Source organism: Ostrea edulis, chromosome 3 (assembly GCF_947568905.1).
Source record: "Ostrea edulis chromosome 3, xbOstEdul1.1, whole genome shotgun sequence".
NCBI lineage: Eukaryota > Metazoa > Mollusca > Bivalvia > Ostreida > Ostreidae > Ostrea > Ostrea edulis.
Genome location: NC_079166.1, coordinates 58,398,071 through 58,415,427, shown reverse-complemented (window position 1 = coordinate 58,415,427; position 17,357 = coordinate 58,398,071). Strand labels below are relative to the sequence as shown.

At 37.2% G+C, this 17,357-nt stretch overlaps 4 protein-coding genes across 24 annotated transcripts in view; 2 read left to right on the top strand and 2 right to left on the bottom strand.

Moving 5' to 3' along the window:
* Positions 1-3,329: 3,329 nt before the first annotated feature.
* On the bottom strand, positions 3,330-6,715 carry LOC125673331 (tripartite motif-containing protein 2-like). 2 transcript variants are annotated; one of them, XM_048909871.2, is made up of 5 exons: positions 6,564-6,715; positions 5,466-5,632; positions 5,182-5,332; positions 4,917-4,958; positions 3,330-4,423 (listed from the first exon to the last, which is right to left on the bottom strand). In XM_048909871.2, exons 2-5 carry the CDS (start codon positions 5,596-5,598, stop codon positions 3,532-3,534), a joined length of 1,218 nt encoding a protein of 405 aa, XP_048765828.2. In that variant the 5' UTR covers positions 5,599-5,632; positions 6,564-6,715; the 3' UTR covers positions 3,330-3,531. The 2 variants fall into 2 exon arrangements, with proteins under 2 accessions (XP_048765828.2, XP_048765829.2); XM_048909872.2 differs by lacking the exon at positions 4,917-4,958.
* A 623-nt stretch (positions 6,716-7,338) lies between these two features.
* Positions 7,339-9,875, top strand: LOC125675282 (uncharacterized). Of its 2 annotated transcripts, none has more exons than XR_007370415.2 (4): positions 7,339-7,998; positions 8,192-8,900; positions 8,981-9,509; positions 9,635-9,726. XR_007370415.2 is itself a non-coding variant. In XM_048912806.2 (4 exons), the coding sequence occupies exons 1-4, from the start codon at positions 7,391-7,393 to the stop codon at positions 9,854-9,856; spliced, it is 1,923 nt and encodes a 640-aa protein (XP_048768763.2). In that variant the 5' UTR covers positions 7,339-7,390; the 3' UTR covers positions 9,857-9,875. The 2 variants fall into 2 exon arrangements, 1 of the variants encoding a protein (XP_048768763.2); XM_048912806.2 differs by having other exon boundaries at positions 8,981-9,364; positions 9,635-9,875.
* Positions 9,876-10,310: 435 nt separating this feature from the next.
* Positions 10,311-13,098, top strand: LOC125675320 (uncharacterized). The gene is made up of 4 exons (XM_048912849.2): positions 10,311-10,972; positions 11,099-11,801; positions 11,898-12,284; positions 12,849-13,098. The coding sequence occupies exons 1-4, from the start codon at positions 10,536-10,538 to the stop codon at positions 13,068-13,070; spliced, it is 1,749 nt and encodes a 582-aa protein (XP_048768806.1). The 5' UTR covers positions 10,311-10,535; the 3' UTR covers positions 13,071-13,098.
* Positions 13,099-13,859: 761 nt separating this feature from the next.
* Positions 13,860-17,357, bottom strand: part of LOC125674020 (synaptotagmin-1-like) — a 47,122-nt gene continuing 43,624 nt past the window's right edge. For all 19 annotated transcript variants that reach the window (XM_048910989.2, XM_056158312.1, XM_048910991.2 and 16 more), the window contains one exon: positions 13,860-15,776. In XM_048910989.2, the coding sequence (XP_048766946.1) occupies positions 15,591-15,776 (186 nt within the window). In that variant the 3' untranslated portion in view covers positions 13,860-15,590. The remainder of the gene's footprint in view (positions 15,777-17,357) is intronic.

Below are 17,357 nucleotides of genomic sequence, written 5' to 3'. Positions count from 1 at the left end.
AAATAGTCGTACTATATTGATCAACATTCCCACGCACATCATTCACATTCATGAGGTCAAAATACGTTTTACAAGCATAACATATTATGTTAAGGCGTATTTCATTTAACATACATCTATATATTTGACTTGCTTCTAAAAGAGTGATCTGTAAGCTTTTTGTCTGTTATTATATGTAAACAAATGCTACATGTTTTACCTGTAATGGCTGCGCCAGTCAGTAATTATCAAAATCTGCCATCGTGACCGTGATCGGTCAATGAATGATGATGTCATTTCATAAATATTCATGAAAATGAGGGTGTCACTGATGATACTGCCATGGTTTGAGGTATGCTTTGCTAAGGACTTGGTAAGCGTGGCTAGCGACGATACTAGTGCACTGAACTTCAAATACTGTTTTAAAAATTAGAACTTAGATTGTTTGTCTATAGTAACATGCTTAGATCAATCAATTTTATATGGAAATGAAGCTCAGACGTTTGTTTCACAAACTTCGCAAGCCACACTATATAATATCACAAGGTCTTCATATTTCAGTCAGGACCAAAAATTAGGTCACCGCTACCATCCCTCTATATTTATTTTTCTCTCCATATTAACGTCTAACAAACACATACAATGTTTACCGGAAAATCTCTTCCTGTACCCTCTACAAGCTCCCTTACCTCACCCCCTCCATAACACTGACATTGATCCCCGAATTAAATGCTTCATTGCCCATACTAAAAAATCCAGGGTCTAAACGACTCAAAAATTTCCGGTTTGGCGACCGCGATGTGTTACACACGCTCCCATTGGGTATTGGTATTTCTCGGGAATCTCTTCTTTTGTCTCAACATACTATTTCGTATTAATATAATGATAATTATGTTATCAATATTTGAATTACTGTAAAATGTACCAAAAATGTGGTCATCTATCATTTCATATAACAAAAACCACGTGAAAAAAAGTCGGCAAATCTTGGTTTTCAAAAAAAAATAATAATAATAATGATAAAGTCCGCCAGTATTACATTGAATTTTATCTGGAGTTATCATGTAATACTATCAAGATTCCCGAGAATACCAATACCCAATGAGAGCGCGTGTAACACATCGCGGTCGCCAAACCGGAAGTTTTGAGTCGTTTAGACACTGAATTTGGATTCTGGGCAATGAAGGGTCAATATCAATGTTATGGAAGGGGCGATGTAAAGGACCCATTATGAGGTACACGAAGAGGTTTTCCGGTAAACATTGTATGTGTTTGTTGGGCGCTGAAATAGAGAAAAACATAAATGTAGATTAGAGGGGTTGTAGCGGTGACCTACTTTTTGGTCCCGAAAAAGATGAATACCTTGGGTTATTTTAAAATAGTATAGCTTTCGAAGTTTATGAAACACGCGCCTGTAAAAAGAAGTGGTATTCGGATACATGTATTCAATTCATAGTAAAGATCGATATTGGACGGGAATGGAAGTGTTCACTTAAAATAAAAATATGCTTTCTCCCTAAGACTAGATATTGACAATGATATTGAGGTATTATGAGTGAATAACTAAACCTACGTTACTGAAGTGGGTGTTTACCACAAACGTATAAACCAATGAGATTTAAAGAGGCATGGACACGATTTGAACTGAAAATTTTATAATTTCATTTTTTTTTTTTTATTTCTATTGTTTGCAATGCTTAACTAAAGTATTTCTAATGGTCAACCAAAATTTGAATATCAATTGTTGAGTTGCAAGGGAGATACAGAGAAATGTAAACAAGGCTCGTGCCATGTTTTTGTTTACATGCAGATGGCTTAATAGAAAATAGCATGTTTAAAGAAAATGAGATGTGCTAAACACTAGAAACTATGTAATTGTATTCAGAATTGAAAAAAAAAATCTGCCGTTCAAACGAACCTTTACTTGTATATTTAACCTATGTTTACAAACAAAAACAAGGCAGAACAAGAAATTGTGAGCTCTGTATCTCTCATGTACCTTGAAAACTGATATTCAAATTTTTGCTAACCATTGGAAATACCTTTAGTTAAGCATTCTAAACATTAAAAATGGAAAAATAAAATTTGAAAATTTAGACTCAAATCATGTCCACTTCCCTTTAATGAGCCTTATTGAATAGAGCGACGTAATTGGAGATTCCAACATCTATTTCAATTCCACACCCTAATATACACAGTACTTAAAGTTATTGTTTATTTTATGGTACATTCATATTGTTTTATTTCTTATTTGAGATTTTTTTTTTCACTGATGTAGATACGTTACTAAGTATTAAGATGATTTTTACCGATACATGTCGTAGCAGTGAGGACACCTTATAGTGCCAAACGCCTATCGTAACACGAGACCTTCATTTTCAAGGTCATATTTGGAAGAAAAAAAACACGTGACTTTTACTGGGCGGAAGAATCTTCTTGAAAGTGATGGAACGCTTTTTATTCCGCCCGCGACTTTCAACAACTGTGTTATTCATGAATTAAATTTGGAAACTTACAAACGGAGCTTGATCTTTTCTATCTCACTCACGATTCGTTGACCGGATTTCTTTACTTTATTTCTATAGTCTCTGCACTTAGAGTACCGCGCTGTTTTTGCTTTCGGATTTACTGGGTGGAGGTAAATACTATGATCAAGTTCTCATTGCGTATGTTTTAAACACCCATCCAGTAATTCCAAATACATAACAGTACGTCAAGGATTAACATTGTCATATTCAATAGTTAACGTAAGGGATTATCGTAATTCCAAATACATAACAGTACGTCAAGGATTAACATTGTCATATTCAATAGTTAACGTAAGGGATTATCGTAATTCCAAATACATAACAGTACGTCAAGGATTAACATTGTCATATTCAATAGTTAACGTAAGGGATTATCGTAATAATCCGATGATCCTTATGTTTATTAGTATTAACCTCAAAAATAAAAGTGCACGTTAGCGTCACACTCAATCGTTGTCCGCTTAATGACTTCTGATTTTCTCCCGTGATCCTAGGCGATGGGTTGTAATTCTTTTAAAAGTTCTTTGAAAATTGAACTGCTCTCTAGCATTTGCTAGGGCTCACGGAGGGTGTGACCGGTCGACAGGGGATGCTTACTCCTCCTAGGCACCTGATCCCACCTCTGGTGTGCCCAGGGGTCCGTGTTTACCCAACTATCTATTTGTATTGCTTATAGGAGTTATGAGATTGATCACTGTCCGTTATCTTCACCTTTCATTTGCTCCAAGAACTCAAGTTTGTTTGGTGTACAAACAAAATATTATGAATGAAAATAAATTCGGTGATGTACGCTCTTTCATAAATTCAAATGAAATTGTTAACATAACTTATACAGCATTTAATCGGTTTTGACACTAACATAACAACATCAATAATACTATCTTAAATAATAGCACATATCTAATACATAAAGTCTAAGTTCATAGCAAAATGAATCCATAACAAAATTATCACAGCCTTGAAAAATTATGTTGTAGAATTTAATGATATCGTTCTTTCGTATTCATGACTATACGTCAACATGTTATCTGAATGACTGAGGAGTGGGCGTGCGTCGTTTGCTGGACCCTGGCCTGGTGATATGGCAGTGACACGGACGATATCGAAAAATCTTCAAGGAGTGGGGACCAGATAAACTGAATTCTGTGGTCACCAGATGCCCTTCCGGTCCCACTGCACATGCCTGGACACATCCCGCTTGATCTGTGGGACAAATGGCTTGTTTAACGAGAGTTCCTGTGTCATTGTAAACGTTAACAGTATGGTTCAGGGAATCCGCGACTAGTATTTCCCCCATTCGATTTATTGAGATCCCAGATGGAATCATTGTCAACCCTTCACCGTGTGTTTGAGGAGAAAATTTCGATACATATCTGCCTTCGTAGGTGAAGAATTTTATCGTCGAATTTACGGCATCACACACTATGATTTCTTGTCTGTTATTAACACAAATTTTGCACCCAAAGCTATCACGAGAGATTCCCGGAATGCTGAATCGATGTGCCAACTTCCCTCCCTTTTTATAGACTTCTAGGGTTCTTCGTGTCGTTGACACGATGACGTTACCACTGTAGTCACATGATATACTGTACGGTTCGTCAACTGTTTGGAACACACTCCGGAACTGACCACTCTGAGTGACAATCTGAACTCTTTTGTTTCGTTTGTCTGCCACAGCCAAGTCTCCGTTCGGGATTTCCGTCACGTCCGCCGGTTCAGAGAACTGCAGTTTACCTATTCCTCTCTTCCCAAATTTCGATATGAAAACTCCAAACGAATTAAAGATCTGTATTCGATGGTTCATAGTATCCGCTACTACAATATCTCCATCACGTGTTGTAATGATGCTCCTCGGAAAGTTAAAATCGCCGTCCCCATTTCCACGAATTCCGACGTTGAACAGCAACTTTTCTGGTCTGAAACAGGGTACGAAATGATAAGAATGGTTGTAATGTCGAATTCAAAGTAAAAGTTAGACAGTGTTCGAAATGTCATTGAAAGAATAATACGTTATTCATCCACGGCATATACATTCATATCTTTAAACACATCATCCTCGAGCTCTGCAAAGTCTTTTAAGCATCGGTACATATGATTTCTACACCATAAATATACTTCTGCACCAAATTCGCAAAACAAGCAGAATGTGTCATGTGGGTGTAAATCTGTCTTTTTTAAAAAATATATTTTAAAGTTTAAACCTATAATAAAACGAATTCCCTCAACCTAAACAAGTTGATTTTCTAAAATATTAAAAGTTCATTTTTCATTCCCACACAAGTGCTTGTCTTTATCGTGTTTCAAACAAAATCTATGTACATTGCTAATATTCAGTATTCTCCCACTTAGCAAAAAACTAGCAAACATTCCCAAACCAAATGCAAAGCAACACTTTGTTGTACATTGTACCTCTCCTTACTAGGTACCGGGTTTAAAGGAACAATCGGCTCCCTGAAAGTTAATCAGTGTTAGTTTCCACAGCTGGTTATAAATCATTACACTCTTATCTATCAGTCAAGTGTCCTATATTGAAATTGACTTCCTAGAGAAAGATTAACTTTTTCACGACAAGACAATTATTTCGTTATCTTTTATTTTTCTTTATTCAAGAAAATATGGAGTAGAAAATTAGTATGCAAGTCAGAAGCCTAACAGCTAATCACGAAGTACTGACTTTTTTGTTCCGTCGGAGTACGTCTCTTTAACCTTTACGTTGAGTGTAGTGGCGCTCCGAATCGTCTGCTTCAGTCCCTGGGAGAGAAGCCAAGTCTCCCACTCCCGAGCATCAACGAAGTCCTTCATCGCCTCCTGTCTGCAGTCATGAGCTAGAGAAAAGAATTCCCGAAAAGACGATTCAAAAATAAACTCTTGCTCAGCCATTTTCGCCCCTGCAGTTCTTTATACTAAGGTCGTTTAACTAATCAGATTTGTCTCAGTGGTAGAAAGAATTTACTCTACCTCTCGGTCTCCGTGGGAATATGGTCGGTGCCTTGTTGTGGTAGAGTTCCCTGTACGTGGGGACCGGGTATTTCAGCTCTGGGGAGGTGTAACCGTGACCATAGAGCCGGTACCGGGACTGGAAGTCAACCATCACTATTCAGCGTTCACAACTCCGTCATAACTTCCTGGAAAAATTAATCGAATCCGAGGTTACGAATTCACTGTTAAGGACAATAACCATGTACTATCTGAAATAGTTTATCAGTGATTTGATTTAATCCGTGATATATTTAGTCATTACACATCTCTTCTGAATTTTGAAGTGCTTGTTGTATTTTTTCCTTTTCTGGCAATAAAAACACTATTAATACATTGTGTTACAAAATGAATATTTCAGGAAAATGTTCGCAAACATAAAACGGGTTTATCAATGTAACTCCATATGTTAATCAATATGGTCGCTTTCTCCACTTAAAACAGTCGATAATTGTTGCCTTTAAATATGAAGGGTTAGAATTTAAGATTGATTTTTAAATGTATATACACTTCTCTAATGCGTGCTATATCATACCTCCCAAACATTACGAGATGATCTTCTTCATAAAAGAAGATCTCTTCTCGATTTAAATGTCAAGCCACAATTTGTGCTGGCGTGTTATATGACTGCGAACTTTTCTCAGGACACAGTAATATCATTCCCCTAACACTGCAGCCGATCAGGGAATTTAAAGTCGAGATTTCATTGCTCTTTTATGGCCATTTCGGGGATCAATGCAGAACTGCTTCGTCACAAAATGTGCTAAATAAACAACTCCTGTTTGCTTTAAACAGAAGTGTAATTCAGTATATGAACACGAGACTATATAAGATATACTACACCTTGAAAGATATTTGAATTTTATCATAATTCTACAACTAAAGTCATGTTAACTTCTTGCATAATTTTAGTTTCTTTCGCAACAATCCACTCATTTATTAATCGAATTAAATGTCCTGATTTGTAGACAACATGAAGTACTGTATATTTATATTTGTTTTAGACTTGACTTATATCTAACACTTGTGTGTTAATTCATATCTACGAAGGTTAAAACAGTCAGGATATGTACACCTTACCTGTATGGATGATGAAAAGTTTAAATCTGTTACTTCCAGATACTGCTCATCTTGGGTATTAGCCTGTTCTCCTATTCGCGGATCCGTAGCAACGGAAGTCACGGACGGGACGAGACTTGCTAATTTGAATTTTAAATATCTAACACTTGAGACTCTTTAAACGGTTTATGAATGTTGAACCTTAATCTATCGTCAATTCAATTAAAATATTAAAAGTGCTTGAACGATCGATTGCTCGGCGTTGGGCTTTTTAAAAGGATATATAAATAATTATGAATTGATTTTGGGGATACAAATTGAAATTCTTATCTCTGTGTGTGTTATGGATCTGTCTTTTCTTCTAGATAACGATCCCTGTTCGATTTAATGAACAATAGCACCTTGATACACCGATAAGCACACTATTTTGTACGGGAGCTTTGTTTTATTTTGACACATTCATTCAGGTACCTGTACACATATCCGAGAACAGCAATAAAACACTGCGATATTCTGCAACACGAATTATCAAGAAACCGCTTCTGTTCTTTTGATGTAAGGAGATTATATGACACCTGTCATTTGATAAGACAAAATATGATAAAATTGGCAACATATACTATGTCTAATATTTATCATTGATATAAATAATCAGATTAGTATACTTAATCAGTGTCTCGTATATAAGTAGAATTCCTTAATTGATCTGATTTCTATTTGATGTATTCTACAATACGACGACCCTACGTGGGATTTGACACGACACCTGCTACTTTCTTGCACGTATGCATCGGCAAAACAGAGACCAAACTTTAGATATCCTGATGTAAAAATGATTTAGATGATAAATGTATATAAAAGTATGTCAAATGTACAAACACAGAAAAGTGGTCACTTCTTATTATGATGAAACAGCTGTGTACATGATAATACTCTATATTATCTTCACTGATATCAAACATTCAGTTCAGGAGAGATCTATGAATGATCAAACCACCATGAACTCTATAATGATATTCATTATATGGTTAGAGTGTTTTCAAAACATCCACGCATTCAGTATTGGCAAACCGGTTTATCCAATCACAGCCTCCCTTTTCCTGGATAGAACGGAAGTCTCGGAGTGGAACGAAACTCTGGACCAATTTCTGAGACAGGGCGGTGATACCGTTTGGCTAGAAGCGCCACCATTGGTTCGTCGCACAAAAGAAGATTTGCAAAAAGACCCAGTCTTCAAATGGTGTAGGCTTCACGACGAAGATACAACAGAAGAGATTGACTGTTTCACGCATGCCCAACAGGAACTGACGAGTAAAGGTCTGAACATCATTTCCTTCGCGAGCTACCAGTACGAAGAAAATTTCAGCAAAGTTATAGTGAAGTGCCCAAAGTTCGATAAAATGATTACTACAGTTTATACCTATTTTCGTGTTGTCTTGTCCGGTCAGCAAAACAGGTAAGTAAAAAATAACTTTTCTTGAATATCATTTGCTTAATGTTTGCAATCTATATTGCAATCAAAATTTATGTGTATATCTAAGGTGATGTGGTAGTCTCACCTTACTTGTGCGAAGGGTCTGCAATCTTAAATATTATAAATAGTGATATTGTTATCATTTAATTGCGTGACGCCCAATGTTCTTTTTCAGTGGGTCATGTGACCTCAATGGTATGGACGTCGTTGTCCTCTTCACCTCTTTCTCAGGATCCGACGCTCATGAAATTCTACTTGAAAGTGCGACTGCGCGGAATATCTCCGTCTACTTCGGTATGCCGCGTATTCCTAGGAGCTGGGAGTTTGGAAATGTTGACAAAGATCTGTTGCCCGCTTATTATGAATGGGTTCGACGAATTCTAGGAGATCACAAATACAGATACTCTAACAAAACCCTGAAAGTGCGTTCTACAGAGTCAGCAATACCTAGTAAACCTATTAGAATACCACTATATAGAACATTAAAAGGGTACTATATAGCAGATGATGTGAACATGGGCACTGTAGACAAATACGAAGACATGCTGGTGATATACGCCTCCTTAGTTACAATAGTTAAAGTAGACGTTTTTCATTCATTGAAACTCGCTATAGCTCCTTCAATTGACTTGACAAAGTTCGGTCTAAATAGGACAGTAAAACATCACGTGACCGGTTTTGAGTATCTCGTTAAAACGTTTGTGGACGTCATCACTGTTCACGAAGGGCGTGGGTATGGAAAGGCTGCATATTATTGGCCGACACAGGCCAGTCAACCTGTAAAAGATTTGGATCCAACTTTGGATAGAATTCTACAAAAGATAAATCCAAGCTGGAAAGAAAACGGAACTTTTAGGGAATGGTTCACTGGAAGCGTTCGCGAGGTATTTTTATTTCACAACCATTCTTCCCATCCAACCTTCCTCAAGAGCATCCTTAAATTGTTTTCTGTCATTCCTTTCAGCTGTTCCAGGCTATCGGAGAAAAAGCTGTAGAATTCAGGAAGCAATATAACACTTCTTTGGAATTGTGGTTAGGTGTAGAAGCGTTCGATGATTTAAATGACGATCCATGCATACCACTTAGCAACGAGATCTCAGTAATGGATACAGTCAGTAAGAGAAGAATAGACTTCGCCTTGGCACAGGGCGCAGCCAAGGTCCATAAAGCGATGGCCTTCTCCTGGGACCCAGATTTCACATGCACCACACATAAGCACAACATGACCTTGTCGGCGGAAGTTGTTCAGGATGCTCGGAGACCTATTATATTTGATTGTCGCTTTCATTCGCCACAAAACAGATCTGTTGTAACTATTGGAGTCCATCTCAGCGACTCTGGTTTTTATGCAAGTCTTTTCGTCTCTGTACAATAAAGTCTATTCTAAAAGTAGGAAAAAGGGATGTTCATAATAAAATATCATGCAAAAATTCTAGAAATAATAACACTTATGGACGACACGGGGGGAATAGACACTACTATAATTTTATGAGGTACGTGATTTTCAATATCTTTGGTTTTTGAATGTTTTCCCTTGTTTTTTTTTAAACTGCAAACTCATATGTCTCAGATAAAAAGAAAAAAAAGATGATATATTATAAAACTTAATATTTTGTAGATCGATTGGGCAGACAAAGACGGACACCGTCATCAGGATCAATCCCACGGCTGCTATGTAGAGGGTACTTATGGGATCCGTCACGCGCTAATCCCTTCCCTTGAGTACGTTCAAATTTGTGATCCTTACGAAGGTGCTCAACTCCCAGATAAAGGTTACATCAAAGTGAGGGCGTCTGAAGGATACCAAGAATGTATATTTCAATATGACTATACAAATTGAAATGAATATATTATATGTATTGCCATCTTTTTATTTCAAGTACGTGTACTTCAATTGAACACTTCACTGATGATATATGAATTTCTGACCTTGGTCATTGACTTGACCTCAAAATCAATAGGTGTCGTCTTCGAGTCATTAGGAGTTATATATTGTATGGAATTGCATTGTAAAATCTTAAACACTCGGCATTTAGAAGTGAGAGGTGTGGGTCTTTCGGATGAGATCTTACAAACCAAGGTCTCATGTCATTGCCAAACACTCGGCATTTAGAAGTGAGAGGTGTGGGTCTTTCGGATGAGATCTTACAAACCAAGGTCTCATGTCATAGAACAATAAAGAACTCTCACTGCTAAAGCCCTTGGCCCGTGCAGAGGTCTAAATTTGTTGCACTTCCCCTATACACAGTTGATGACGTCTTCAAAAAAGTGAAAAAGAAAATCCAAGGGCCATAAAACAAGCAAACATAGAACGTTTCCAAGTTAATGAATGGAAAAAGATGAAATGTGGAAGTAATCTTTATCAATTCTACTCTTTACATCTCTGAGTCGTCTTTGTTTTGTATTCCATTCAGATTCTATGCATGTACTATGTATAATGTACTACAGCCTTGACTTACCGAGTCCGATATATATAGATAAGCATTTCTGCGACCCATTAATCACACGCCAATGTCAACATGAAGTGTGCTTTTTGTATAGCCGTGTTCCTCTTGTCTGTGCATGCTGTATCTGGCACCCCTTCCACTCCAGTTTATCCAGTCACGGCCGCGTTGTTTGAGGACAGATTCTCCCTTTCCGAATGGAATAACACTATAGACCTTTTCAAGGAAATTGGGGGAGATACGATTTGGAAGAAAGCACCACGGATGGTCCGCCGCTCGATAAAGGACTTGCAGCACGATCCTGTGTTCAAGAACTGTGCGGATAACGGAAAAGATTGTTTCACGCAGGCGCAACAAGAACTAACAAGCAAGGGTCTGAAGATTTTGTCTTTTGCAAGTTACCAGAACGAAGAGGCTTACGTAGGCGCATTACGATGCCCGCAGTATGACAAAACGATAAATACAACTGGTCATACTTTCTTCAGAGTGGTGTTACCTGCAGACAAAGAAAGGTAAAATACACCATAATTTATCATATGACATTACATAATGATGACATCTATGCTTGGTGTGAAACTGTCACAGAATGAAAGTGTGCGTAATTTTGCCTGTGATACAAAGAGGTTCGTTATTTACAGCTTCCTTTGCAACATGTCTCGGGGAGAAAATGTAGTCGTCCTATTCACTTCTTTGTCGGGACCCGATCCAAATAAACTTTTACTGGAGAGTGCTGCTCTACGGAACGTCTCTGTGTATTTTGGGATACCTCGCATGCCTAGGGTGTCTGATGAAAAGGTCGACACTGAATTAATAAAGGCATATTATGGATGGGTCGGTAGAGTCCTAATGGATCATAAAAGTAGATACGGTTCTATGAGCTTTCGAGATTACACTACCACCATCCAACATGGAAGACCTACAGCGAAAGAAATTCTTTACAATTCAGTTGCGGGATACTATATTTCTGATGAGGTTAGTCTTGGAAACCCAAATAGGACAAAAAGCATCCTTTCTGCATACAACGAATTGTCTTCATTGATCAGAAACGTTGTCAAAAAGAAAACAGCAATCGCTCCATCTGTGGACTTGACGAAATTTGGATCAAACAAAACCATAGACGACCATGTACAAGGCCTAAGACTTCTTGCAAAGACTTCCGTCAATGTAATTGCTGTTAACGAAGGACGGGGTTACGGAAAGGCCCCGTACTACTGGCCGACACAAGAAGAACTACCCGTGTCTCAGATCGATCCCATATTAAACAGAATCTTGATTCGAATAAACCCAAAATGGAAGGACAATGGCACATTTCGAGATGGGTTTACGGGAAGTGTTCACGAGGTATGGAAATTAATTTTATCCAATGAAACCAATGTTTGCAATTAAATACTTTCTCTAGCTATGAATATTTCAATGAACGCTTTTCTTCTCCTGCAGCTGTTTCGCGCCCTAGGGAACGAGACATCAGTCCTCAACCAAAAGGACCCAAAATTTGAACTCTGGTTGGGTTTGGATGCTTTTGACGACATTGATGATGATCCATGTGTTTCCGAACAGAAAAAATATAACGCTATGGACACAATAGACAAGTCTAGAACGGACCTTGCACTAACACATGCGGGGTTTACTGTGCATAAAGTAGTGGCGTTTTCATGGGACCCCTATTTCACTTGCACCACGAGAAAATCTAACAATTCTCTGGCAGAAGCTATCCAGAATGACCATGGTCGTCCGATAATGGTGGACTGTCGCTTCCACTCGTCCTTTAACCGTTCTGTAGTCATACTTGGGATCAACCTCTTGGCTTTGCAACAGGGCTTCAATGTAAGTCACGTCAATCGAATTGAACCCTCTATCGTACAAAGCTGCGAAAAAAGATTCTTAGCAATTATCAAAAGTATGACTACCATTGATGATTTGGTTTCTTTCACGGTGTTCTAGTCTAGTTTCCAACCCTCTGCTATCTATAAATACCATGTTATAATTTTTAAAAATATGTTTAATATCTTCATTCTATTTTTGTGGCTCCAATGCTTTAGCTTCTTATTTATGAAAATTATACCACACAATGCCCAAATCGTTTTGTTCATAAAACTAGGTACACACGTTTATTTAAACACAAATGGAAACTGAAAGTACATGCAAGTTTTTACTTTTATTCTTAATCGTTTTTATGCCAGTTGACTGTTGGGTTTTCTCTTCTGAAAGACATTTTCAATAGTAGCATACAATACTAACAAGTTGCAGAGGGTTGAAAACTGGGTTAGAGACGACAGAACACTTAGGAGAAATTCAGTCAGTTAGACTAATGCGGAATGTTCGGAAAGTTATCGTCTTCACACAATGATGATAATGTTGTTACAATATAAATGGGTTTATTTTACGTAGATTGATTGGCCAGACAGGGATGGAAACCGCCACTCCTCTAACGTGTATGGTTACTACTTTGAATCGGATTACGGACTGGAGCACGGGCTGATCCCCACCATGATATACACACAGACGTATGACCCCTACAACGTCATTGACCTTGCAGACAAAGGTCATGTTGTTGTAAAGGCTGGAGGAGCACACAATAATTGCATATTCGAGTTCGATTTCACACAGTAGTCTATAAATACAGATCCGGATTACTAAATATTGTTTTGTTTTGCACTAATTACACCCGAATTTCAGTTATAGGTGCATTAGCTGAGAATGCGTTCAATTATCCTGTTTTACGGCGCCCCCTTCCCTCTACACATTTCTGGACATGTCTTGAAAATGTCTCTCGTCACATTGTAAATTTCGCATTTACCGGATAGCAGTAAATACAAATTGTCATTTAAATTCAAAATTAAATATGACACAAGGCGAGGTATACACGCACAAGTAATCTATGTTTAATGCGAACATTTTGCGTTTGTTTCCATTTCTGTTCCGATTAAAAGCTGCGCCTTCTCGCAAGTACAATATGAAAGGTGAAGATAACGAACAGTGATCAATCTCATAACTCCTATAAGCAATACAAAATAGAGAATTGGGCAAACACGGACCCTTGGACATACCAGAGGTGGGATCAGATGCTAGGAGGAGTAAGCATCCCCTGTTGACTGGTCACACCCGCCATGAGCCGTATATCTTGATCAGGTAAACGGAGATATCCATAGTCAAAATCAGTGTGCCAAGATATTACCTTCAACACCTTTGCATGTATATGTTGAACCTATTTTGATATCACAGACAACCGGGAATTTAGTTTACCTACAACAGGTAATACATGTGCAGGGATGTACTAGATATTTCAATTAGTACATCATGCATGTTAGTGTTTCCATAGACATGGTGAAAATCTCTTATTACACAAATGTGTCACTTCTATCACAAAGAATATTTTGAAACAAAACCAACAAAAATCTGTGAATTTTCAGACACAAAGTTTATTGAACCACCGACTACAGGAGATCTAATGATTTGACACAAGTTTGTGACCAGCTTAAATTTGAAAGTGGGTCTCCATGGCGATATTACTACACCAGTGACATCACTGTTAAAAGATCACCTAGGAATATGCCCTTTGACCTTACAATTAAATGATGAAACTGTGGTTTGTATTATCAACATTGCATTGTATGCATTACATAATATAAGTCTGTGGTTGATTTCTATGTTACAATCATAAAACAAGAACTTAAAACGAAACAATATTCAACAATAACAACCATATATAGCATTAATCTAGAGCGGGGCCACAGTGCAGTTCCCTCAGATCCTTTTGGGTATTCATGCATCAAACATTTACATTATTTTGAGATTCTTTGATAAATAGTTGTTCATTTGAAATTATGTCTAGGAATGGATTTCAATGTTTGATCAAAACAGTAATAAAATAGATAACAATAGGTGGATAAATAAAATAAAAAATAAAGCACAACAACCTGTTCCTTTACAATAAATGCCATTGTTTCTTGTAAAGTAGAACCAAAAATGGATTTCCTGAATTAAATATGGAGCGCTTGCCAGTTTTTGATGGAATGTACAGATAAGAATGTCCATTATGTACAGGGGTGAGACAAGAAGATGAACACTATAAGAACACAAAACAGAAACAATTCTTAAGTAGTATTTCTCTAACCAGGTTCAATTCTTAGTCACAAGTAACCTTAAATCAAACTAAGGTGCAATATACTTAAACTGGGTAATTTAAGCATGAAGTTCATTTATTAAGATGATTTTTGAAAAAAAATGAGCATTCTGACACACTACCTTTGTGAAATACCTTTTTTTTACTTTGTGAAATACTTTTTTTTAACTTTAAAAACAATTGTGATGTGTTAAATGTGTGATAATCGTAAATTATTACTCGTCAGAAGTTTTATAATTCATTTTCTACATAACATTCAAAGATTATCGTACTATTCAGTGGAAAATAAAATCGGCACAGATTGAGTTTAGTGAGTTCCCAACACACCTTACTAAAAATTCTCCTCTATCACAGAACATATTCATAAACCGGTTCTACAATTCAACAACCTGATGATAGTCTACCACAACCACTAGTTACTGATGTACGCACCAGTATAATATGTATGTACACTCATTTTTCTTTAAAATTTCTTAATTAAAGAGGCATAAACACAATTATTAAATTACCTTTAAAACATATTTCATGAGTGTGCTTATTCTATCTTAACAATTTCACAAGGATTTACTTTTTGAACACAAAGAGTCCAAATAGATTTTGCTTTACACCTGGTTGTATAATATTTTTGTATTTTACAAGTTAACCATGCTTGTAAAATATCTTAGCATCAACTGAGTGACTGAATTAATAACATAGTACATATCACAATAGGATGTATACACATAAACGCATTTCAGAATATTATGATATTGCACAAAAAAATATAGGAAGAGTTATCCTTCCTTTGCTTTCTACACATTTTCTCAAATTTCACAGGAAAACTGTTTAACAAGGTCAGATTCCAGTTGTCAGAATCTATAATGATGGACAATTCTGTCGAAATACGAAATATCCTTAACTATGCTACAGAGAGAAAACACGATCACTTTTTAACAGCGAAAATGATGATGCAGAATCAGTTACAAGGTCAACAACAGTGTCGCTGCTGCTTAATGTGTCGTCCTTCTTTAGCTTTTCTCTGGCACTTCCTGAAGGGTGTGCCACTGGGCGATTGGTCGCCGCGGGTTGGCCAGCATGTCACTCCAGTGGCGAAGCTCCGTTCCACTTGAGTTGCATCCCAAGATCACACGCCCAATTGGTTCCGACGTTCCTATCCTGTCATAATCGACCACTGTGATGTACAGCTGCACTTTCTATACCAAGGAAATGAAACGACTCTTAATTCATAATACACTGAAATTTAAATTTAAGTCATTTATGTACATTATAGTTTTAATAGTCTTGAAACTCTTTTCAAAATTTTATGATTAATACAATTTTCCAACTTTTTTTTCTTTTACTTCGTAAGAAAATCTACATTGCTATGGTGATCAGATCTCTACACATAAAAGTATAAAAACTCCAAGAAAACAAGTTAAACCAGGAAGAATAATAATTGAAAGATGTACAAAGTAGAATCACTTAATACCATCATTAATTAAACTGGATACAAAAATATTAAAGATATGCAAGATTGAATTTGTATAATAATAGGTGGAGGTACATGTACACAAATGCAACACATGCTAGGAAACACAAAAGCTAACAAATACAAATGCACACAAAATACTACAACATGCACTTACCTCAGAAGACCCCCCCCCCTTCCCAAACCTTGTCCCACCCTGCAAGGGAGGCCACTAACAAAAGGAATGCAAGCATGCACCTAGCTGGCTTCATGCAGAAAAACAATGTTTATGCCATGATATTTGTTGACTAAAATCTACTTACCTGCTTTCTGCATTGAGAATGCTCCTAATGTATAAAGTCTACTTGGCTTGTAGGTTGGTTATAAGAATGAATACTGAACTTGCTACCAGTTTTAATAGCGATTCTGGACATTTCTGGCTGTGTCCTTTGAGTCATTAAATGCTAAATTCCTTTCTTAACTTATTCTTGATAAATTATGTACCATTCTGTTTGACTCATAACTGACCAGAAACTGATTTTAAAGGATATATATAGTATACTATGCACAGACTACAATACTAGCACCCAACAATTACATGTATAAGGATCTACCACTCACAAAGACACCACTATGTACAGCCCTGTGATCAGCTACTAAAATATCACATCATCACAGCTAGATAAGCAGGGGAAGTATTGTTTCGTTAACATAAGCACTGGGTTAGGTTTGACGGTGAAGCCAAAACTGTTCACAGAAATGATACCACTCTCAGCGTCATAATACGGGATTTCAAAACCCTAAATTACACACCTGCAAAACATACTGCAACTGTAGGAATAGGGCAGAAAACAGCCCCCCCCCCCCCCCCCCTACCCCTCAATTTTTCCAAAACTTTTTGGGTTTTTTTAAAATTCACTCAGAAATTGGGGAAAGCGTGTTCAAAATTATGCCCCCCCCCCCCCCCCCCCATTGTTTCCTGCAGTGGGGTGACAGTACCAGGCTGTATTTCTACACACTAGCTATGGCTGTATTTGCTCTTAATTTTCTTTTGAGAACATTAGTGAAAAGGAAGTTAAAACTCTCCATTACATTGCGTATCAGTGCATTCTTTCTGTGAACAGTCATAGAGATTGTATCTCATTACAGCTGCATTACATATACTCTACGATCAGGAACCAGTTGGGGGCAGCATTAGCCAAACTCAGTACAAACAACAACTTGGCGGGGTTTTAGACTTTGGGGAACAAGACATACAGCTGTACACCACCATACTGGAGCAACATGTACATGTAGTTAATAGAGACAAAACAGCACTACTTAGTTA